This window comes from Corythoichthys intestinalis, chromosome 7, assembly GCF_030265065.1.
Source record: "Corythoichthys intestinalis isolate RoL2023-P3 chromosome 7, ASM3026506v1, whole genome shotgun sequence".
Classification (NCBI taxonomy): Eukaryota; Metazoa; Chordata; class Actinopteri; order Syngnathiformes; family Syngnathidae; genus Corythoichthys; species Corythoichthys intestinalis.
The window spans coordinates 53,010,017-53,035,590 of NC_080401.1; the positions used below are offsets into that span (position 1 = coordinate 53,010,017).

Sequence of the window (25,574 nt, forward strand, 5' to 3'; positions counted from 1 at the left end):
GCGAGGTTAGCGAAAGCAAATTTTCGAGCTGCGACTCATTTGTGTTTTCACGATGTCAATTTGCCACCTCGTTCTATGCAAGCTGTCGAAAGGGTGACGGCGGGTCGAGTGTGTCTGGAGTATGTCTGCAGGTTTTTCCACCTGGGAGTCATCGGTCGCCAACATCTTGGTGATATTTTCCCACTTCCCTCAGCTGTGTGATGTTTGTTTGTGGCCTGTGGTGTGTTCAGTCACAATTACCATCAAGTGAAGATGAAGGCTAGCGAGCTGGAGGGATGCGGATTAGTTTTAACATGCGGTGGCGGTTGGGGGTGGGGGTAAAAAGCAAGGCACTCAGAGCGCTACGCGGCGCTGCTAATTTGGTGCTGCTGTTAATTAATCCCCCGCCCACATGCGAGCTAACATACACACCCTTTCATCCTGTCATGGAGCATCGTTCCCTCCAAATGGGGCGCCGGGGAGTGTTTTTCTGGGAAGCGACACATGAGGGTTTTAGCTAATGAGTGAAGGAGCGGAGTCACCAAATCTTGGGGTGGAAGTGTACTCGCGTGCCGAGTATAAACTACTTGAACAAGTTAAGCAATTCCTATTCAAACCTTTTACATGCAAAATGTGTAACCACCTTTTGTTTTCTTACAATGTGAGTCTTAATTTTAAATATTCATGGTGATGTTGTTAATATTCTGCATGAGTGGGAGACACTAGTGCAGAACATGGGCCTAACTGGCAATTGTACCCTACTGTTGCGCTCGCGGGAGATAACAGAGGGACTTTGCATCCCTTAAGTTGGCACAGAAGTCAGGCTCACTATTACTGGTCCTTCTCAAAAAATTAGCATATTGTGATAAAGTTCATTATTTTCTGTAATTTACTGAGAAACATTACTTTCATATACAGTTGTGGTCAAAAGTTTACATACACTTGTGAAGAACAATGTCATGGCTCTCTTGAGTTTCCAGTTATTTCTACAACTCTGATTTTTCTCTGATAGAGTGATTGGAACAGATACTTCTTTGTCACAAAAACATTCATGAAGTTTGGTTCTTTTATGACTTTATTATGGGTTAACAGAAAAAGTGATCAAATCTGTTGGGTCAAAATTATACATACATGGATCTGAAAAAGCGAATCATTGACTTGAACAAGTCAGGAAAGTCACTTGGAGCCATTTCAAAGCAGCTGCAGGTCCCAAGAGCAACAGTGCAAACAATTGTTTGTAAGTATAAAGTGCATGGCACTGTTTTGTCACTGCCACGATCAGGAAGAAAACGCAAGCTATCACCTGCTGCTGAGAGAAAATTGGTCAGGAGGGTGAAGATTCAACCGAGAATCACCATAAAGCAGATCTGCCAAGATTTAGAAGCTGCTGGAACACAGGTGTCAGTGTCCACAGTCAAGCGTGTTTTGCATCTCCATGGACCGAGAGGCTGCCGTGCAAGAAGGAAGCCCTTGCTCCAAAAGCGGCACCTTAAGGCTCGACTGAAGTTTGCTTCTGATCACATGGACAAAGATAAGACCTTCTGGAGGAAAGTTCTGTGGTCAGACGAAACAAAAATCGAGCTGTTTGGCCACAATGCCCAGCAATATGTTTGGAGGAGAAAAGGTGAGGCCTTTAACCCCAAGTACACCATGCCTACCGTCAAGCACGGTGGTGGTAGTATTATGCTGTGGGGCTGTTTTGCTGGCAATGGAACTGGTGCTTTACAGAGAGTAAATGGGATAATGAAGAAGGAGGATTACCTTCAAATTCTTCAAGATAACCTAACGTCATCAGCCCGAAGATTGGGTCTTGGGCGCAGTTGGGTGTTCCAACAGGACAATGACCCCAAACACACATCAAAAGTGGTAATGGAATGGCTAAATCAGGCTAGAATTAAGGTTTTCGAATGGCCTTCCCAAAAAATCCTGACTTAAACCCCATTGAAAACTTGTGGACAATGCTGAAGAAACAAGTGCATGTCAGAAAGCCATCAAATTTAACTGAACTGCACCAATTCTGTCAAGAGGAGTGGTCAAAGATTCAACCAGAAGCTTGCCAGAAGCTTGTGGATGGCTACCAAAAGCGCCTAATTGAAGTGAAACTGGCCAAGGGACATGTTACCAAATATTAGCGCTGCTGTATGTATATTTTTGACCCAGCAGATTTGATCACTTTTTTCTGTTCACCCATAATAAAATCATAAAAGAACCAAACTTTATGTTTTTTGTGACAAAGAAGTATCTGTTCCAATCACTCTATCGGAGAAAAATCAGAGTTGTAGAAATAACTGGAAACTCAAGAGAACCATGACATTATGTTCTTCATAAGTGTATTTAACTTTTGACCACAATTGTATTTTAGATTCATTACACACAACTGAAGTGGTTCAATCCTTTTATTGTTTTAATATTGATGAATTTGGCAAAAAAGTCAAGAAAACCCAAAAATCCCTATCTCAAAAAATGAGCATATTTCATCCGACCAATACAAAAACAGTTTTTTAATACAAAAAAAGTCAACCTTCAATTAATTATATCAGCTTTGCACTCAATACTTGGTCGGGAATCCTTTTGCAGAAATGACTGCTTCAGTGCGGCGTGGCATGGAGGCAATCAGCCTGTGGCACTGCTGAGGTGTTATGGATGCTTCGATAGCGGCCTTACGATCATCCACAGTGTTGGGTCTGGTGTCTCTCAACTTTCTCTTCACAATATCCCACAGATTCTCCATGGGGTTCAGGTCAGGAGAGTTGGCAGGCCAATTAAGCACAGTAATGCCATGGTCAGTAAACCATTTACCAGTGGTTTTGGCACTGTGAGCAGGTGTCAGGTCGTGCTGAAAAATTACAGTGCCTTGCAAAAGTATTCGGCCCCCTTGAATCTTGCAACCTTTCACCACATTTCAGGCTTCAAACATAAAGATATGAAATTTAATTTTTTTGTCAAGAATCAACAACAAGTGGGACACAATCGTGAAGTGGAACAACATTTATTGGATAATTTAAACTTTTTTAACAAATAAAAAACTGAAAAGTGGGGCATGCAGTATTATTCGGCCCCTTTACTTTCAGTGCAGCAAACTCACTCCAGAAGTTCAGTGAGGATCTCTGAATGATCCAATGTTGTCCTAAATGACCGATGATGATAAATAGAATCCACCTGTGTGTAATCAAGTCTCCGTATAAATGCACCTGCTCTGTGATAGTCTCAGGGTTCTGTTTAAAGTGCAGAGAGCATTATGAAAACCAAGGAACACACCAGGCAGGTCCGAGATACTGTTGTGGAGAAGTTTAAAGCCGGATTTGGATACAAAAAGATTTCCCAAGCTTTAAACATCTCAAGGAGCACTGTGCAAGCCATCATATTGAAATGGAAGGAGCATCAGACCACTGCAAATCTACCAAGACCCGGCTGTCCTTCCAAACTTTCTTCTCAAACAAGGAGAAAACTGATCAGAAGAAAGTACATGTCCAGCCAAGAGGCCCATGATCACTCTGGATGAACTGCAGAGACCTACAGCTGAGGTGGGAGAGTCTGTCCATAGGACAACAATCAGTCGTACACTTCACAAATCTGGCCTTTATGGAAGAGTGGCAAGAAGAAAGCCATTTCTCAAAGATATCCATAAAAAGTCTTGTTTAAAGTTTGCCACAAGCCACCTGGGAAACACACCAAACATGTGGAAGAAGGTGCTCTGGTCAGATGAAACCAAAATTGAACTTTTTGGCCACAATGCAAAACAATATGTTTGGCGTAAAAGCAACACAGCTCATCACCCTGAACACACCATCCGCACTGTCAAACATGGTGGTGGCAGCATCATGGTTTGGGCCTGCTTTTCTTCAGCAGGGACAGGGAAGACGGTTAAAATTGACGGGAAGATGGATGCAGCCATATACAGGAACATTCTGGAAGAAAACCTGTTGGTATCTGCACAAGACCTGAGACTGGGACGGAGATTTATCTTCCAACAGGACAATGATCCAAACATAAAGCCAAATCTACAATGGAATGGTTCAAAAATAAACGTATCCAGGTGTTAGAATGGCCAAGTCAAAGTCCAGACCTGAATCCAATCGAGAATCTGTGGAAAGAGCTGAAGACTGCTGTTCACAAACACTCTCCATCCAACCTCACTGAGCTCGAGCTGTTTTGCAAGGAAGAATGGGTAAGAATGTCAGTCTTTCGATGTGCAAAACTGATAGAAACGTACCCCAAGCGACTTGCAGCTGTAATTGGAGCAAAAGGTGGCGCTACAAAGTATTAACGCAAGGGGGCCGAATAATATTGCACGCCCCACCTTTCAGTTTTTTATTTGTTAAAAAAGTTTAAATTATCCAATAAGTTTTGTTCCACTTCATGATTGTGTCCCACTTGTTAATTATTGACAAAAAATTAAAATTTTATATCTTTATGTTTGAAATGTGGCGAAAGGTTGCAAGGTTTAAGGGGGCCGAATACTTTTGCAAGGCACTGTATATATATATATATATATATATACAGTGGTACCTCTACATACGATCACTTCGACACACGATCTTTTCGACATCCGACGTAAAATTTGAGCCGCCATTTGTTTCTACATCCGACGAGTTGCTCGAAATACGACGACATGACAGCACTGCAAACGAACGCACGGTGGATTTTCTTGTGTGAGAAATCAACACAGTTTTCAAAAAAAGTTGATACAGTTGGAGAAACAAGGAAAAAAGTGATGCTTACCTTTGAAATGAAGATGCAAGTTATAGAAAAATATGAGCTTGGTGTGCGCGTCCCTGAACTGGCTCAACAATACAGCTCCATGGTCCTCTTCCGACCACCGTTCGCCACTATTTATAAGTTAAGGTGACAATTATTATTGTGGTAACATTGCCAAGGAAATCGCCAGCTTCGTCACGTTTTTATCATTTATTTAAGAACTTATCCAACACAAAACGCCCATTGTCTTAAGCAGTTGACTGCTCTCAAGAAAACGAAAGTATTATCTCTACCGCACCGACCTATCTCACCGTGACGTCAGCTTCGCGGTGCGTTCAGGGACAGTAAAAAGTGTCCGCCATATTAGAATCCAATTCGTTACATTATTTACAGGAATAATTATTAATTATTCTTCTTCTTATTATATTATTCTGACTTATTTATTTATAACTTATTTGTTTTTCTATGTTTAATTGCCATTTGTAACAGTGCCAGCAGTATTTATTAAGAATTTAGTGTATGTTTTTAGGCTTTGGAACGAATTAATGGAATTATAATGTATTCCTATGGGAAAATCCTGCTCGACATACGACCATTTCGACTTACAAACAAGGTCCTGGAACGAATTAAATTCGTATGTAGAGGTACCACTGTATATATATATATATTTTTTTTTTGCAAACAGAGTGGTATCGGTATCGGCTGATACTGCACAGCCAGGTATCGGTATCGGGCCCAAAAAATGGTATCGGTGCAACACTAATTTTAAGTAAATATGTCGAATGTGCTGCCAGTCTTGAAGCCACTGTGGCAGCAACTTATCACCACAAAGAGATTTTTACGTTGACATTTTGGGGAACAAATGCTTATCCCTGAATTCTTTATAGATATAGACGTAAAACAGTCTCGATTCTTGGTTAAAAGTAAAAAAAAAAACAAAAAAAAACGGGCAGTTAAATTTATTTTACGTAAATATGTCGAATGTGCAGCTAGTCTTCAAGCCACTGTTGCACCGCCTTATCACCACAAAGAACTTTTTACGTTGAGAATTCTTGTGAATAAATCCCTGAATTCTCTATAAATATGGACATAAAACAGTCTCGATTCGTGGTTAAACGCAAAAAAACGGGCAGTTAGCATTTATTTTACGTAAATATTGCGAATTGTGACGGCAATGCCATAGCGGTTAATTTCTCCCTTTGATTTTTTTCACGTTTCAAAATGCATGCATGGTACGAAAAATATAGTAATTACCTTGAATTCTCGAACAAATCACTCCTGAGACAATCCTTCCTGTTTGTATGCGGTACAGCTTTCGTACTTTTTCCACCTAAATCCGGTGTTGGAGAATAACTGCGATTGACTTCGACCGACTGAAGCAGATGCCATGTGTTTCAAAACAACAACCGTCGCAACGTCGTCTTGTCAGACAAAAACTGGCATTCGTCTCGTTAAGTTTTAGTCTCCCAAAACACATTTTTAACCCTTCATTGTCACGAAAAAAATTGGTCGTCGGCGAAAACAACAGCGCTTTTTCCGACATTTGTCTGGTTTTGCACCGTAACATTTTTCCAAATGTATTTGTGCCTTGAAGAAAGTCTGAACAAGAATATAAGTTGAACATAAGTGACTCCACATGTGGTTTTTCACAAGTGCTTAAAGAGCTGTGAAATCATACTTTACGTCCCTCACCTTTTTCTGCCCCCCCGCAAAAAACCCGGCGCTCCTCGGAGAGTTCAATCAACGCCATATTGAACAAACTACCACCATAATGGCGCTCTCACACTGTTCCATGCAGAACGGGCTGTTGGCGCGATCATGTAACTCCTAATGACGTGCTGGCAGGTGGCCACCTTTCTCCTCTGCTAACTTTTTCAATAAAAGGACCAAAAAAATAATGTCTCAAAGGACAAAAACCATGACAGGAATATGCTAATAACACATCTCCAACAATGGCCCGGCCAACGGCAAAAGCATCAAAAATCAGGATATTGAATTTCCTCCTAATTAGAGAGAATACTGTGTCCTTTGTGATCAGCCAGGCGGAAGCATTTAATTACAAAACCAATTATAAGGTGGAGAATGTATCACGTCTGACACACGAATACATGCGAACACCCCCCAAGCAGGGGGGAATTTTCAGGAGGTGAAGTGGCGGAGATGTCAGAGTGTTGTTTTGGAAGGCGCTCGAGATTCTTTGCTTAATTGCGCACCTCGTTAATGTATGTGTGGGTGCCGAACAAAGAGACGACAGGTAAAAAAAAAAACAGCACTCGAGTGTCATGAATATGTATGACGGCGTACATGCAAAACGTGTTGATTCCACCCACACGTTTGTGTGTATTCGGTTGTGAAAAACAACTTGATTGTGATCTAACAAGCTTCATCTCACGTGAGATTAATCTCATTAAAAATAAGATATAGAAAAGCATTATGGTTCTCCTTCAATTGTAATTCATCTTTTTTTCTTATCTCACTTGAGTTTCCAAATTAGCATTTTTACAAGATCACCATCCGCCTATCACGAAATTGAAAGAGGGACATAGAAGGGATGAATATAAAAGAAGGGAAAGTGCTGTTGTGGCTACTCAAGTGTCACTTACAGACCTCCAGATAATCCACTCCCACCCGTAAAAAATAAGTTGAGGTCGGCAGGGCATTAGCAAGAAGATTCCGCTAGGAAATTTTGATTTAGGAGTTTAGAGATTTAAGAGAATTGAGAGAGTATTAACTCATTCACTGCTACAACCCCTAGCAAAAAGTATGGAATCACCAGTCTCGGACGAGCACTCACTCAGACATTTTATCATGTAGAACAAACTCAGATAAAAAGCTTGAAAAAAATAATGAATTAGTTCAAAAGTGCAACTGTTTAGCATTCAGAAACACTAAAAGAAATAAATAAAAAACATTGTGGTGGTCAGTAAATGTTAATTTGATAACGCAAATGCAGGGAAATATATATGGAATCACTCAATTCTGAGGAAAAATATATATGGGATCATTAGAAACAAACAAAGAAATAACAATCAAAACTAGAGATGTCCTGATCGATCGGCATCCCGGTAATTCATTTAAAAAAATATTAGGGCTGTCAAAATTATCGCGTTAACGGGCGTTAATTAATTTTTTTAATTAATCACGTTAAAATATTTGACGCAATTAACGCAGATGTCCCACTCAGATAGATTTAAATGACAGTACACTGAAACGCTCACTTGGAGTTTTGCTGCCTTCTGCTGGCGCTTGGGTGAATGACCATCTCGCATATTGCCTCAAACAGATTACATCGTACGAGGCCGTTTATGGACATTAAGAGTGAATCGGCTGCTTGGGGGCAGCGCCGTTCGATACTCATGTTATTTCTTATAAACGTGGGAGAATTAGTAGTTGTGAGACGTTTATGCTGTATTCACAATGCAATGCAAATTGCTATTTGTACTCCACACATTTCGGTAAGTTTTCTTTCTTTTAGTGGCAATTTTGTGTCTCTTGTTGTATTTTGGGTAAGATATGTACAGATATATGTTATACAGTAGAGGCGAGTGGACACAGGCATTCTTTGGACCGCGCCGTTTATTGGCAACTCCTTCACAACAAACATACAGTGGGGAGAACAAGTATTTGATACACTGCCAATGGGAAAACCCACTGGCAGTGTATCAAATACTTGTTCTCCCCACTGTAAGTATCGTTTAGTGAAAGCGCAACAAAAATAATATTCCTATCTCTCTCCAAAAAAACAATGTTCACAAAAAGAAAAGCACTTCAGTCTATAGTAATGAGGCCCTATTCTGACACACAGTTAAACAACAATGAAAAATGAACTGGCATTCCATATCAAAATAGCTATGCAAAATACACGTAAAACTTAGACTTTGGTCACTCTATTTTTATTATTGTTATTTTTATTCCTCTTATTATTATATTTACTCTACATTTGATTGAAAATTTTACAAATTTTATTAAAACGAAAACATGATGAGGGGTTTTAATTTAAAATTACTATAACTTGTAACTTTAACATTTATCGTTTAAGAACTACAAGTCTTTCTATCCTTGGATCACTTTAACAGAAAGAATGTTAATGCCATTTGTGGATTTATTGTTACAATAAACAAATACAGTACTTATGTACAGTATGTTGTATGTATATATCCGTCGTGTGTCTTATCTTTCCATTCCAACAATAATTTACAGAAAAATATGGCATATTTTAGAGATGGTTTGAATTGCGATTAATTATGATTAATTAATTTTTAAACTGTAATTAACTCGATTATAAATTTCAATTGTTTGACAGCCCTAAAAAATATCTATCACATTAAAATATTTAACGCAATTAATGTATGCGCTGCATGATCCACTCACGCATTGTCGCGCTCAATCTGTAATGGCGCCGTTTTATCTATATAGAGAGATAAAAGACAGCGTAAAATGAGTAGAGTGAAGTTTGGCAGCCTTTGGAGCCATTTTGTAATTGGCTAAAGCCTTACATTTCCTCTCCCTACGATTAGGAATATCATGGGAGGCAATGTGGGGATGCAAGGTAGCAAATGATCTTTATCTTAACAACGTATGTTATTTCCCAACGCAGAGAAGATATATCAATTGGTAGCACTACACACAGTCATGGTTCCACTTCCCATCATGCATTTGGGTTAAATGGCTGCAGTATCATTTATTGAAAGCTCAACAAATACACCAGATGGCAATATTTAGTCACAATAAACAAAGTCACAAGTCTTTCTATCCGTGGATCCCTGTCACAGAAAGAATGTTAATAATGTAAATGCCATCTTGAGGATTTATTGTCATAATAAACAAATACAGTACTTATGTACTGTAAGTTGAATGTATATATTCGTCCGAGTTTTATTCATTTTTTTCTTAATGCATTGCCAAAATGTATATGATCGAAAAAAATTATCGGGAATGATTGGAATTGAATCGGGAGCAAAAAAAAAAGTAATCGGATCGGGAAATATCGGGATCGGCAGATAGTCAAACTAAAACGATCGGGATCGGATCGGGAGCAAAAAAACATTCATAGCTGACTTTTACTATGCAAGTTAGCCAATTGTTGTTTTGTTCTACTTATGTCCTTCCTTTTTTAAAATTTTGGTATGGTTTTGTTTGGTTTGAGCTTCGGCTCAAGCGTTTTAATTCATCTTTAAATTAAAGTGCAAATACGCATAATTCTAAGAAACACTCGAGAATTTTATTTTGTATTCGCATTTAATGCTCTATTGATTCTGCAACGCGTTGAATGTTCCTAATCCCATTACTCGAATATTCGAGCTAACTAGTAGATTGATTAATTGTCTACTAAAATAATTGACAGCTACAGTCCTCGAGCAATTACAGAATAAAAGAATAAAACAGGCTAGCAATGTGAGGTGTAAGTGGAATACCTGCTTCGGGTCCTTCGATGAGTCAACATTTGATTCCAAACACATGAAATTCTCAATTCGAGTTTAAGGTGACAATGTGTTGTTTATCCATACAATTCGTACCCTTTAATGGGCGCGTGCCATGCCACACTCTCAACTCCACGACCTTCTTTTTCTTCCCAACGTGTTCTTGCCGAGTTTATCTGCTCGCGAACGGCTTTAAGTGTTTTGTTAAAGGTCATTTCCCTTTCTTAATATTCTCCTCTTCTTTTGATTTCTTTGATTCTTTCAGGTGTCGCTCGAGTGTGTTGAATAAGTCTTTACATTTCTTTGTTTGAAGGGCAGACAGGGTCAAATCGGCTAGAACATGTTGCGCTGAGGTATTTGAAATGTGATCGTTTGAAGATCCAATCTTATTATCGTATTGGCCCGGATATAAGACGACCCTTATTATAGGACGACTCCCACTTTTTCCAAGACTCAAGTTTGAAAAAAGACTTTTTGAACACCAGATTAATTTTTATACAGAAAAATTATTACAGTACATCTGAAACAAATGATTGAAAAGGCATGTTATTTTGCCTCATTCAAATCTCAATATCCGAACATTTAAATAAGTAAACTAAAGTGCAATCACATTCGTAAATGAACGGCTTCTGGTTTTTGAAATGTAAATAAACCAATCTATTGTGATAAAACAACAAAATTAGATCTGCATTAACCATCAAAGTGAAGTCTAACAAACTGTAGTTTTGAAACAAATCTGAATAAGGAAAAACATTGCAATAAAATAATGCAAACTGGATAAACTAGTAGCTGAGATCTGTCATGACAGAACATCGCTTCAATGACATCTGGCGCCACCTAGCAACGTGAATGGGGAGAGTAGCTGAGATCTGTCATAACTAGGGGTGTCAAACGATTAAAATTTTTAATCGAGTTAATTACAGCTTAAAAATTAATTAATCGTAATTAATCGCAATTCAAACCATCTATAAAATATGCCATATTTTTCTGTAAATTATTGTTGGAATGGAAAGATGAGACAAGATGGATATATACATTCAACATACAGCAAATAAGTACTGTATTTGTTTATTATAACAATAAATCAACAAGATGGCATTACCATTATTAACATTCTGTTAAAGCGATCCATGGATAGAAAGACTTGTAGTTCTTAAAAGATAAATGTTAGTACAAGTTATAGGAATTTTAATATTAAAACCCCTCTTAATGTTTTCGTTTTAATAAAATTTGTAAAATTTTCAATCAAAAGTAGAGTAAATATAATAATAAGAGGAATAAAAATAACAATAATAAAAATAGAGTGACCAAAGTCTAAGTTTTACGTGTATTTTGCATAGCTATTTTCATATGGAATGCCAGTTCATTTTTCATTGTTGTTTAACTGTGCGGAGGCGCCGTGGGTGGTCTGGGGCGGGGATTAATCGGGGCCCTGACGCTTCTTCCGCCCTGGGGCCGGTGGTTCTGGTGGACGGGGCCACGCCCGCGGGAGCCTGCCTCTTAACTCACGCACTTCTCACTTCGGCACTGTAAATATTTTTCACCCTGGCACTTACATGCTCATACATTTCTCCGGGGAGAGTTGGGACGGGGCTTTACAGTCCCAGCCCGACTCCCCCCTGTTTTTAATGCACCACACACCAAGGTTGTGGGATGGTTGGGACCTGTTGGGGGGGGGGGGGGCCTCACGGCTGCCTCCTCATCACAGGCCCTGCCATCCCTGCACCTTTTTTAAATGCAACACACACATCATACTCCACAGGAGAGCTCCGGCAAAGGGCGATGGGACGGGCGGCTGGACAGAAACTCCATGCTGCGGTCCCACTGCCCCAAGCCAAGCTCTCCTATTTTAATGCATACATTGCACTACCCTCCCCTCACACCCCCATCACGGTGCTGGGTGATGGCTGCCAGTCGGGAACCTGGCAGCCACAGTAATAGGGTGGTAGGTGGGTCCCACACTTTTTCTATATGGCGTGGCTCCCGGGGTGTGGCCTCCCCTCTGCCTCGGCTGCCGGCCGCGGGAATGGGTTGGGGGGTCGGGTCTCCGATCTTGCATCGCCCCGTGGCAGTTCCTGGGCGTTCTCCTGCCTCCGCCTTCCCCTCTCTTCTCTGGCTGGGCATCCGCCCTGCGCTCCGTCGCGGGTCGCTGGCTGGGCGCCGGTGTATCAGCGGGGTGTCGCCTGCACCGGCGGGGGACCCTGCCTTGCCTGGGGCTTGGTGGGCCGCTGGGGGGCTGTGGCTGTGGCTCGTGGCCCGGGTGGGCGGGCGGGGGTGGGTGTAGGCGTGGGGTTGGTGATGCGTCCCCTCCTGCCATCCCTGAAGGCCGGTTGATGGGCGCGCGGGTGGCCCGGGGGACCACCCTGGGTCCCGGGGGGGGGGACGGTGGCTCCTTTGCTGGGCGGCGGGAGGAGGGATGGGCTGCGCATGGTCCCCCCAACCCCCCGCCCGCCCTCCCTCCCCGGGCTGGCTGGGTGGGGGCCGTGGCCCTGGGTTGGCGCCCGCGCGGTTTCTCCGCCCGTCTGCGTGGCTGTCGCGCGCCCGGTGGGGCTTGCGTGCTGCTGGATGTGGTAGGGCATGCTCGGGTTGGGGGTTCCGGTGCCGGGATTGGCGATGCGGCGGCGTAGCGTTGGTCGCCAACGGGCTTACACTCATAAGAGATTCACACGATTACTGGGTTCTAGATCACAGAACTGATTTGTGTACACTCTACCCCTTTCAATCACTTAGCTTATAGTCTTATAGACACCCCCACCCCCATTCTCCTCTTTCACTGGCCAATTGGCCCCCACATGGTGTAAACCGGAAATACATCTCGCTGACGATAGCACCAGCATATTAGTAACTAGTTTAGATGTTCAATGTATTTCTTGTTGTTGTTTGTGTATGTGTTTCTTTTCTTTCTTCTCTTGTATTTCTTTTCTTCTGTCCCCCCATAATCCCTTCCTGTTCGCTGCTTTGTCATAATAAAAAGGTATTTTGGAGGATCACAATGGGAGTATGTCAGACTCTCCATGTGAAACATTAAAACTGTTCAGAATCCGGGCACTTAGACTTCCATTCTCTGTGTCAAACAGCTGAACAGGACAGGTTTAAAAAAAAAAAAAAAAAAAAATTGTAAAATTTTCAATCAAAAAATAAACTCGTAGTCCGCCATTTTTGATGCCAATAATTACTGCCACAATGCTCATGGGTGCTGAAGCCTATAAAATCAGTTGCACCCAAGCACCAGCAGAGGGCGACAAAACTCCGAAAAACACAACAAGTACACATTTCACTGTGCTGTCATTTTAATGTTTGAGCGGGCTATGTGCGTTAATTGCGTCAAATACTTTAACGTGATTAATTTAAAAAATTAATTACCGCCCGTTAACGCGATAATTTTGACAGCCCTAGTCATTACAGAACATCGCTTCAATGATATCTGGCGCCATCTAGCGTCGTGAATGGGTATAATGTCAAGACCGCGAATATAAGACGACTCCCTCTTTTTCAATCTTATTTCAATGCAAAAACCACCGTCTTATATTCGAGCCAATACGGTGTTAACATACTTTCCAGAATGCAAAGCGCACCTGACTAGCGTTACAGTGTTATTTTCGTGAACGATGACGATAACGAAAATATTTTGTCAATGAACAGTTTTCTTTATGACGATGACGTCAAGCTAAAAACGTGTCTTGGGAGACTAAATCATAAGGAGATGGATGCCAGTTGCCGTCGAGACGAGAACAAGATGAAAATTCACCATTGCTTCCGTCATAAGTCCACAATGTGTGATATTTTCTCATCGTATGTGTAGTTAGCACACATCTTAGCAGTTTGGTAGTGCCACTCATCTGACGTGCTGCGCCTCCCCCCAACAAACACACGTTTACTCACTAGCCAGCAGTGTTGTTAATAACGGCGTTAGAATATAACAGCGTTACTAACGGCGTTATTTTCTTCAGTAGTGAGTAACAGGGTTGTTCCGATCATGTTTTTTTGCTACCGATCCGACCCCAATCGTTTTAGTTTGAGTATCTGCCGATCCCGATATTTCCCGATCCGATTGCTTTTTTTTTTGCTCCCGATTCAATTCCAGTTATTCCTGACAATTTTTCCCGATCATATACATTCTGGCAATGCATTAAGAAAAAAATGAATTAAACTCGGACGAATATATACATTCAACATACAGGACATAAGTACTGTATTTGTTTATTATGACAATAAATCCTCAAGATGGCATTTACATTAGTAACATTCTTTCTGTGAGAGGGATCCACGGATAGAAAGACTTGTGACTTTGTATATTGTGACTAAATATTGCCATCTAGTGTATTTGTTGAGCTTTCAGTAAATGATACTGCAGCCATGCCCCAATGCATGATGGGAAGTGGAATCATGATGGGAAGTGGAACCATGACTGTGCGTAGTGCTAGCAATTGCTATATCTTCTCTGCGTTGGGAAAGTGTTAAGAAAAAGATCAAATGCAACCTTGCTTCCCCACATTGCTTCCCATGATATTTCTAATCGTAGGGAGAGGGACTGTAAACCTTTAGCCATTTAAAACAAGCCTCCAAAGGCTGCCAAAATTCACTCTATTTAATTTATGCTGCCTTTTATCTCTCTATATAGGTAAAACGGCGCCATTACAGACTGAGCGCGACAATGCGTGAGTGGGTCGTGCAACGCATGCATGAATTGCGTTAAATTTTTTAACGTGATACATTTAAAAAAAACTTATTACCGACGTTATTGGGATAAATTTGATAACCCTACCTTAAGCCTAAACTAAAGACTCTGGATGAGTGTAACATATTATGTCTGTAATGTTAAATACAATTAGAAAATGATTTAATTAAAAAAAAAATATATATATATATATATATATATATATATATATATATTTAAAAAAGGCATGGCCGATATTTTTTTGCCGATTCCGATACTTTGAAAATGACGATCGGACATCTATAGTGAGTAATCTAATTAATTACTTTTCTCATCTTGGCAACGCCGTTACCGTTACTGAGGCGGGAAAACCGTCCGTTACTATGCTTTACAATGTCAGTTGACTGATGCGAGTAAAGTCTGAAAAAGACGGACTCATGGAGACCAGAGAGCAGAGCAGGAGTGGGGAGGAGGCAAGGGAGTGTGACGCCGTTGCAAACGCGATGCTACAATGCTAGGTGGCTCCAATAATACCTGACTGTAGCCGATAGCCTACAAACTACGCCCACATGATGCTTCGGTAGATATCACATATATACAGAACTAGATGCAAATGACAGACACAGCGGCATTAGCAACACTTACAATAAAGAACTAGATGCGTTGGTAAACAGCCGCCATCTTAAAGCAGTAGACCTCTCAGGAAGGCTCTGTTGTAGAGAACCTTCCAAGCGAACCTGAGTAACTTTTTATCTAAAATGCTCCTAAATCGGCAAAATCTAAATCTATCTTCAAATGATGAAACAGTTTTAAAACTTACACATGTCGAAAATAGACAGAAGGGAACTAATGCAATAACAGGAGCAATTTTAACAACTTTAACGGTTGATTCACAACATTAAATGACTTCCACACATAGCAAAGGTTACTATTTAGTTATCGCAATATACCCAATACCCCTGTGTCTAGTTAAGTTTAGGGTAAAGAATTGGGCTAGGGCCAACTGTCCCAAAAACCCTTTAAACTACACATTGTGTGACCTGTTTTTTTTTTTTTTTGAGAAAAAAAAACATGAAAATTATCACCAGTTACTTTGCCAAGAAACTAATTACTCTTACATTCAGGTAACTGAGTTACTAACGCAATTACTTTTTGGGAAAAGTAATTCGTAACTGTAATTAATTACTTTTTTAAAGTAAGATGAACAACATTGTTAGGCAGTGAGATAGCGTGTGCCCATTCCAGGCTCCTTTTGTGAAATTGGTAAAGTTTTATTTCCTTATCTTGGCTATGCCATGTTGTTTTAGCCATAAAAGGTCTGTGTTTAGTGATCATCACACACTAAGCTAACTTGTAGCGCTAGCATAGCGTTCACGTTAGCATAGAGTTTGTGTTAGCCTTATCATTTAGCGCAGTGACTGTGTCTTCTTAAATGCTTGGAAAACTTTTTACTAACAGTTTGTGGCATCCAGGTGAGTGTAATTAACTGCAAACAATGTGCTGTTTTCCTGCTGAGTGTGTATTATATTCATGAAGATGTCGTTGTCCTTGTAGACTCTACATTTATGTGCTCGTCTGCCAATGCTCATTCGAATTTTTCTTTTTCATGGACTAAAACTTTTGAAGTTTATAGACGAAAACATTTTTGTCGACTAAAACTAGACGAAATTTGTTTGAGTTTTTGTTGACTATACTAAAATATGAGTAAGATTAATAAGTATTTTCGTCCAAAAGATGAAGACTAAGATGGAAAATTAAAAGGGCTGCAAAAAATTACACTGGACCGATAATAGCATTTTAAAATGTTATCGGATCTATTCACATCGGTTTCGGGGCAATGTACATGTTGCCTTCAAAGTGAATGTAGAAGCTTTCTGCCTTTGTACAAGGGCCGGTCACAGCTTGGCAGACCAGTTATGCTTATTGACCAATAAATCTCTCCAAACTAAGATGCTTGGGATTTGTTATGTGAGGATTATTATGTTTAAGGCATCCAGTGGAACATCACAGTGCAATTAGCCATAAAATGTCAAGTCTATAACTGCATATACAGTTGCATGAAAAGGTATCTGAACCTTTTGGAATTTCTCACATTTCTGCATAAAATCACCATCAAATGTGATCTGATCTTTGTCAAAATCACACAGATAAAAAAACAGTGCCTGCTTTAACTAAAACCACCTAAACATTCATAGGTTTTCAAATTTTAATGAGGATAGTATGCAATTACTTCAACAAGACACTTCCTGTGGCTACAGATCAGGCTGGCACATCTAATATGATATGTACACAGAGATACTGGACTGTGCCAGTGATTTCTCTAAGTCTTTAGCAGACATTCTAGGGTTCTGAGTATTCTGCGCTGAATTCTTGGCATCATCTTTGGTGGACTGCCACTCCTTGGGAGAGAAGCAACAGTGCCAAACTCTCTCCATTTGTAAACAACTTCTCTGACTATCGATTGATAAACATCCAGACTTTTAGAGATGGTTTTGTATCCTTTCCCAGCTTTATACAAATCAACAATCCTTGATCTCAGGTCTTCAGACAGCTCTTTTGACCGAGCCATGATGCACATAAGAACACGCTTCTTATCAAGACATTTCTTAGCAGGTGTGTGTTTTATAGTGGGCAGGGCAACTTTAAACCACTCATCAGTGATTGGGCACACACCTGACCTAAAATGCTTGGTAAAAATTGGTTTCAGTTGCTCTTTAAGTCTGATGGTTCACTGACTTATTTTTTCCTGTTCTGTCATTGTTTGCATGCTCTCCTCATTAAAATATGAAAATGGATAGCTGGTTTTAGTTAAAGCAGACACTGTATTTTCATCTGTGTGATTTTGACGAAGATCAGATCACATTTGATGGTGATTTTATGCAGAAATGTGAAAAATTCCAAAATGTTCAGATACTTTTTCATACCATTGTGCATTATTGTTTTTAGCAACCTATTTAAATGTCGTCTTAGCTTTTCTTACCAGGTGTGCTGGTTTTCTAGTGGGCAGGGCAGCTTTAAACCACTCATCAGTGATTGGGCACACACCTGACTTAAAATGTGTGGTAAAAATTGGTTTCAATTGCTCTTTAAGTCTCCTTAGGCAGAGGGTTCACTTACTTATTTTTCCAGCTTCTGCCATTGTCATTCACCCTGTCCTCATTAAAATATGAAAACCTATGGATATTTGGGTGGTTTTGGTTAAAGCAGACACTGTATTTTCATCTGTGTGTTTTTGACTAAGGTCAGATCACGTCTGATGGTGATATTATGCAGAAATATGAGAAATTCCAAAAGGTTCATATAGTTTTTCATACCACTAACTGTATCAGTTTGATATCGGTAAATGATTTTTTGGAGTTGCCAATATCGGGACATCGGTTAAAAAGTCATTATTAGCAGGGGTGCACATAAGTGGTCCGCATGCGCGCATGCGTACTGGAGGTAGACAAATGCGCTGGGCCTCAACGGTTTCCATACGCTTTTGCGTACCGATGGCTGACCACTGTATTTGCGACGGACACGAGAAAATCACTTCTCGAAATGTCACAGAGGCAGGCCCCATGAGTAATTACTTCCGTGTTTCCCCACCCCCGTCAAAATACAGATGGACGACAGAGACGTCACCGGAGCTACCGGAAAAAAGGACTTTTGCTGAAAAGTGGCGGCAGGAGGTACCATGGCTAGAAGCAAATGCTGCTCGCATGGAAATGTGGTGCAACATTTGCCGTGAGAATCCCAATGTCGTTAATAAGAGCAGCGCATTTTATGTAGGGTCAAAGAATTTTAGCCATCCAAACTTTGAAAAGCACGAAAAAAACAGAGCATGTGGCAATTAAGAAAACTATCGATGTCAAGACAGGACCCCACTCGCCCTATGGACAAGTGGCGGAAAAAAGTCATTGAAGAAAAGCGCCATGAACTGACAAATGTGTTTTTGCTCGCATTTCACAAAGCTAAACATGCACGTTCAATGAGCTCTTATGAGCAGGACATCCCACTTTTACAAAGGCTTGGAGTTAATGTGGGAGTCGCATATGAATGCCTTTTATTTTGAATTAGTGCTTTTATGTTTATTCCTTTACTTTTCACTTCAAAGTAATGGCAATTTTGTTGTGCCAGTTGATGTTAATCAAGCGTTAATTGTTTATATAATGAATTAAAGGTAATTGGCTCTAAGTAAAGCTTGTCATAATTTTTTCGCATCAGGCGGGTCGGCTCTCAAGCTCAATGAGGACCAAGTCACATCGCCAGGTCCTCCTCTGAGAACCTGGGCAAAAAAAATATATGCACCCCTGATTATTAGACAACTCTACACCTGGCTATTAGCCACACTGCCCAAATTTTATGCGTACTGAAGCTTTTGCATTTCGAAGCACCGCTGTATTATTTTTTAATTTGTTCAAGATTTGGCCAATCTGAGAAGCAGAAACCGCACTCACCTCATGCTTGCCCTTCATCCTGCAGATCCGGATATCGTTCTTATTGGACTCCCATGTTCTTTTCTGCACACACAAAAAGGTCAAACGTTTTTCGCGTGTCCACAACAAAAATTTCCCGGGAGGCGCAAAGTGCTCACCTTGCTGTAGAACATCTCATCTGCAACGGCGAAGTCCAGTTCCACACGGAAAAGGTCATCTCTGCGAAAAAAAACGAGTGGCAGTCAGCCAACAACAAGTTGAAAGATAAGGCAGCAAATGAGCAGACTCGGTCCAACTTGCGTTTTATCGCCGGCTCGGGACAGCGTGGGCCCGCTAAACATTTTCTTTGACTTTTTTTCCTTTTGTTTTGGATGATAGCCAAGCCGCTTATTCCCGTCAACATTTTGCGAATAAATTCAATTTAATATCGGTGCTTGAACTCCAGCATAAATTTCAACTGGGGGCTATGTCATGCACGCATGCACTTCTGAAACACGCTGCGGTGATTAGAAACAGCTTTTGTACTTGTTAAAATGGTGTTTTGAAAAAAAAAAAAAAGACCTTGAAAAGGTTATAAGTGCCTATATTAATTTATTTGCTGCCATTGACAGAGATGGACGTCCAATCCTGGGACTGGTAGGTGATGGTAGAGATTGAACGAATCGACAAATGAATATTTTAAAAGTCGATGAAACATTTAGAGACATTATTGACCAAAAGAATTGTCCAAAATCATTGTCAAAACTAGGGTTGTTCCGATCATGTTTTTTTAATCCCGATCCGATCCCGATCGTTTTAGTTTGAGTATCTGCCAATCCCGATATTTCCCGATCCGATTGCTTTTTTTTTTGTGTGCTCCCGATTCAATTCCAATCATCCTCGATAATTTTTCCCGATCATATACATTTTGGCAATGCATTAAGAAAAAAATGAATAAAACTTGGACGAATATATACATTCAACATACAGTACATAAGTACTGTATTTGTTTATTATGACAATAAATCCTCAAGATGGCATTTACATTATTAACATTCTTTCTGTGAGAGGGATCCACGGATAGAAACTCTTGTAATTCTTAAAGGATAAATGTGACTTTGTATATTGTGACTAAATATTGCCATCTAGTGTATTTGTTGAGCTTTCAGTAAATGATACTGTAGCCATTTAACTTCTGCCCAAATGCATGATGGGAAGTGCAACCACGACTGTGTGTCGTGGTACCAATTGATATATCTTCTCTGCGTTGGGAAATAACATAGGGTGTTAAGAAAAAGATTAACTACTACCTTTCTTCCCCACATTGCTTCCCACGATTATTCTAATCATTGGGAGAGCAATTGTAAGGTTTTAGCCATTTAAAAAAAGGCTCCAAAGTCTGCAAAAATTCTCTCTACTCATTTTACGCTGCCTTTTAGCTCTATATACTGTACGGGTAAAACGGCGCCATTATAGATTGAACACGACAATGCGTGAGTGGGTCGTGCAGCGCATGCGTTAATTGCGTTAAATATTGTAACGTGATAAATGTAAAAAATATTAATTCTCGCCGTTAACGCGATAAATTTGATAACCCTACCTTAAGCTTAAACTAAAGCCTCTGGAAGAGTGTAACACATTATGTCTGTAACGTTAAATACAATTAGAAAACGATTTAATTAAAAAAAATATATATATATATATATACATATGTATATATTTATATATATATTTATATTTAGATATTTTTTTGCCGATTCCGATACTTTGAAAATGACGTGATCGGACCCGACATCTCTAATCTAAACCTTTTAATAACATATAAATGTATTACGTGTCATTTTTTCATTTACATTTTAATTAAACATTTTTGGAAAAAAAACAGTAAATATTTTATTTACATTTTTTATTATTTTTGTAATGCAGTGGTACCTCTACATACGAAGTTAATTTGTTCCAGGACTTTGTTAGTAAGTCAAAATGGTCGTATATCGAGCAGGATTTTCCCATAAAATGGCATTATAATTCCATTAATTCGTTCCACGGCCTAAAAACCTACACTAAATCATTAAGAAATACTGCTGGTTAATTACACAGATTAAAAAAAAAAAAAAATTATACAGTCCCAGACAAAAGTCTTGTCACTTATCCATTTTGTAGAAACAATTGCTAATCACCTGTCTTTTAATTATTCAATTGGTTTCAGAAATGGCTCATATGAAAGCTAAGATCCTCCCAAATGATGTTCAATGTACAAAAATATATTTGTTTCTCTGAAAAAAGATTTATCATTTAATGAAGACATAAAGGTCAAATTTTGGCAAGACACAAGTTTTGTCGTCTACAGAGAGTAGTGTGAAAATTGAACAAAAAATGTACTTCAAATACAAAAAGAAGCTACATAACATAATTTTAAATATAAACAAATCTTAGCTGCCTCTTATACTCCTAACCATAAAAAGGGACAAATTCTGCAGCAGGACGGTGCTCCATCGCATACTTCAATCTCTACCTCAAAGTTCGTCAAGGCAAAGAAGATCAAGATCCTCCAGGACTGGCCAGCCCAGTCACCAGACATGAACATCATTGAGAATGTGTGGGGTAGGATGAAAGAGGAAGCATGGAAGACGAAACCCAAGAATGTTGATGAACTCTGAGCGGCATGCAAGCCTGCTTTCTTTGATGTTCCTGATGACTTCATCAATAAATTGTATGAATCTTTGCCGATCCGCATGGATGCAGTCCTTCAAGCCCATGGAAGTCATACAAAATATTAAATTTGAATTTCACAGCACCGATACTTTATTCGCTTATGTTATGTAACATATTTTTGTAATTGAAGTACATTTTTTGTTCAATTTTCACACTACTTTGTATAGGCGACAAAACTTTTGTCTTGCCAAAATTTGACCTTTATGTCTTCATTAAATGATCAATCTTTTTTCAGTGAAACAAATATATTTTTGTAAATTCAACATCATTTGGGAGGGTCTTAGCTTTCATATGAGCCATTTCTGAAACCAATTGAATAATTAAAAGTCAGGTTATTAGCAATTGTTTCTAGGAAATGGATAAGCAACAAGACTTTTGTCAGGGACTGTACATTTGAGGCACAGTGTTCTCCAACTGTTTTACCCCGTTCTCAAATGGGTTTTCTCCTTAGCCATTTGGGGTGGGGGTTAGACTAAGGAGTGTCATCATTTTTCTGTCTACTGCGGGCCTGTGAAGCCCTTTGAGACTCTGTTGCGATTAAAGACTATATAAATAAAAGTGACCTGATTTGACTTGACACTGAGAACTCGAGTGGGCCAAGTCTATTTTTGTCATTTTTTTCAGGAGAGTGATTTCCAGTTTTATGGTTGCTATAAAATCCGAGGGATTTATAGTCTGGCAGCGACTTCTTCTGATTAAAGTTTTTTTTTTTTAAATTATTTATTTTAACTGAATGTCTTTTTATATACAGTGCTATATTTCACCTAACCTGCAATACTCGAGTAGGAAGCTGCTTAGTGAGAAGTGTCCTTCTGTTTGTGTTTTCTATTGTTAGCGTTAATTAAACTCTGAGAAATGTAGTGAACTCTGCTGGAAACTATACTGTAGAACCAGAAAAACATGAGCAAGAAGCTGCTTAGAGAAAGGCGGATGCTGCATAATCTAATATGTTGCTGACACAACACAACATACACATAACAGAATCATAATTAACTACGTACATTTAAAAAATATATATTTTGGGGGGGATGCCACGAGCTACACACACCTAATTAGTAGAGGAGTTCCAAAAAAATGGATTATTACATGCATCGCGATTCGACACGTGACGATTCGATTACAATTCATAAAGGTTCAAAAACGATGATTTTTTCCCTCATAACTTTATGACAGCCGCTCGTAGCGGAACGAAATTCAAGACATCTCTGCCGCCCGGACACCATTAACAGACGCACGCACAACGTTATGATGGATGCTCCCAGTTACTGGGAGAGAGATTTACTCCTTTTTAAAAGATTAGAAAATAAATTTGTGTACGAGACAAAATTATTTTTTAGAGCGAGAAGGGAAGAGAGTTAGTTAGATAGTTCGTTGCTCCTTGTCTTTCAGATGTCCGGCAGTAGTTTTAAGGCATTTCAATTGAAAAATGTCCTGAGTGTGTTGCTCAGACCTGTGTGCGTTTATAAGAGGTGAGTACACGAAGCCTCTTGTACTATTTAGCCTTTATTGTTGTTGTTTTTGAGATGTTAATAGTTAGCGCCCAGCGCTAAGCTAGTTAGCTAATTCGCTAACGTGTATTTCATATGCAGAACGTGTAAAACCATGATTAAGTACAGCGGTAACACTACAAATATGCGAAACAGAACGGATATCTGTTGTTGCAAGTGCTGCCTGGGAGCCGAAAGGCGTGTGTGCGCGTGAGCGGGCAGGGAGAGAAGAAAGTGTACGCGCTGTAATGAGTGTGTGTGTGGCGATGTTGGAGGCTGCCGGATTTTTTATGTGCTCGGCAATAAACGCCACAAGTTAAAAATGATCAAGAGCAGTTGCGATTTCCACCTGTCACTCCAAGAGTTACACAAGGGAGGTAACACTGTGAAAACAAAGTATATTGGTTAAAAGAAGTCTTATTTCTGAAGACACTTTGTTTGTGTCCAGAAAATGTGGAATTCATTCCACCAGTGTAAATTTTACTGTATTGTTGAGAGAAATAAGTACTCCCTTTAACATGGTTAATGTTTTTGCACTTTCTTGTAAAAAATAAATAAATAAATAAATAAAGCAGTTTAAGGGCAGCTTTTTGTTGTATGGGCATGTTTCCATCGTTCCTGTTGAATCATAAGGATATTTTAAATAAATAATGGACATAAATTTGTTTGGCTACTCTATTAATCAGTAATGTACGATGCATCGATAATCGTGATAATCGTGATTAGAGATGTCCCGATCGCCGATCGATCGGGTCCGATCACGTCATTTTCAAAGTATTGGAATCGGCAAAAAAATATCGGACATGCCTTTTTTGATATATATATTTTTTAAATAAATCGTTTTCTAATTGTATTTAACGTTACAGACATTATATGTTACACTCATCCAGAGTCTTTAGTTTTGGCTTAAGGTAGGGTTATCAAATTTATCCCGTTAATGGCGGTAATTAATTTTTTAAAAATTGTATCACATTAAAATATTTAACGCAATTAATGCATGCGCTGCACGACCCACTCACGCATTGTCGCGCTCAATCTGTAATGGCGCCGTTTTACCTATATAGAGAGCTAAAAGGCAGCGTAAAATGAGTAGAGTGAATTTTGGAAGCATTTGGAGCCTTTTTTTAATTGGCTAAAGCCTTACAATGCCTCTCCCTACGATGAGAGCTATCGTGGGAAGCAATGTGGGGAAGCAAGGTAGTAATTGATCTTTTTCTTTAAACCCTATGTTATTTCCCAACGCAGAGAAGATATATCAATTGGTGCCACTACGCACAGTCATGGTTGCACTTCCCATCATGCATTTGGGCAGAACAGTTAAATGGCTACAGTATCATATACTGAAAGCTCAACAAATACACTAGATGGCAATATTTAGTCACAATATACAAAGTCATATTTATCCTTTAAGAATTACAAGTCTTTCTATCTGTGGATCCCTCTCACAGAAAGAATGTTAATAATGTAAATGCCATCTTGAGGATTTATTGTCATAATAAACAAATACAGTACTTATGTACTGTATGTTGAACGTATATATTCGTACGAGTTTTATTCATTGTTTTCTTAATGCATTGCCAAAATGTATATGATTGGGAAAAATTATCGGGAATGATTGGAATTGAATCGGGAGCAAAAAAAAAAGCAATCGGATTGGGAAATATGGGGATCGGCAGATACTCAAACTAAAACGATCGGGATCGGATCGGGAGCAAATAAACATGACTGGAACAACCCTAATCGTGATAACCGTTATCATCGTCAATCCCGTGATCATCGTTCAAAAATCGAATCGTAGCACCCTGAAACGTAATCGAATCGAATCGTGGGGTGCCTAAGACGGCACACCCCTACTAACCCCTACTAATTAGGTTCATATTCGTGAGAAATGTAGCCCTTCCAAGCAAAAAAATGTACATGCAGGTTATGCTTTTATATAGTCCCTATCAATGTTGAGACCAAACCTGCTCCCTTGACATAAAAAATGCTATGAAAATATTTAAAAAGGCTGAAAAGTTACCTAGTGTTGCTTTAATAAAATGCAATCAATATTTGCACTTCACTCAAAATAGAGAAAGTCCATTTCTCCCTCCACACAAGAATGAGGAATTTTGCCACATCTGCTTGTATTCCGGATATACTGTGATATATTTAGGTTCTCGATGTTGATATATTCCAAATAAAAGCAAGCCATATACATAGTATGTGCTTTGGCTTTTCCTCT

At 39.5% G+C, this 25,574-nt stretch overlaps 1 protein-coding gene across 3 annotated transcripts in view; it reads right to left on the reverse strand.

Annotated features, from left to right (window-relative positions):
- sema6bb (sema domain, transmembrane domain (TM), and cytoplasmic domain, (semaphorin) 6Bb) overlaps positions 1-25,574 on the reverse strand; it is a 541,651-nt gene that overhangs the window by 214,173 nt on the left and 301,904 nt on the right. For all 3 annotated transcript variants that reach the window (XM_057840421.1, XM_057840419.1, XM_057840420.1), the window contains exons 6-7: positions 19,331-19,391; positions 19,194-19,256 (exon numbers count right to left, since the gene is read on the reverse strand). In XM_057840421.1, the coding sequence (XP_057696404.1) occupies positions 19,194-19,256; positions 19,331-19,391 (124 nt within the window). The remainder of the gene's footprint in view (positions 1-19,193; positions 19,257-19,330; positions 19,392-25,574) is intronic.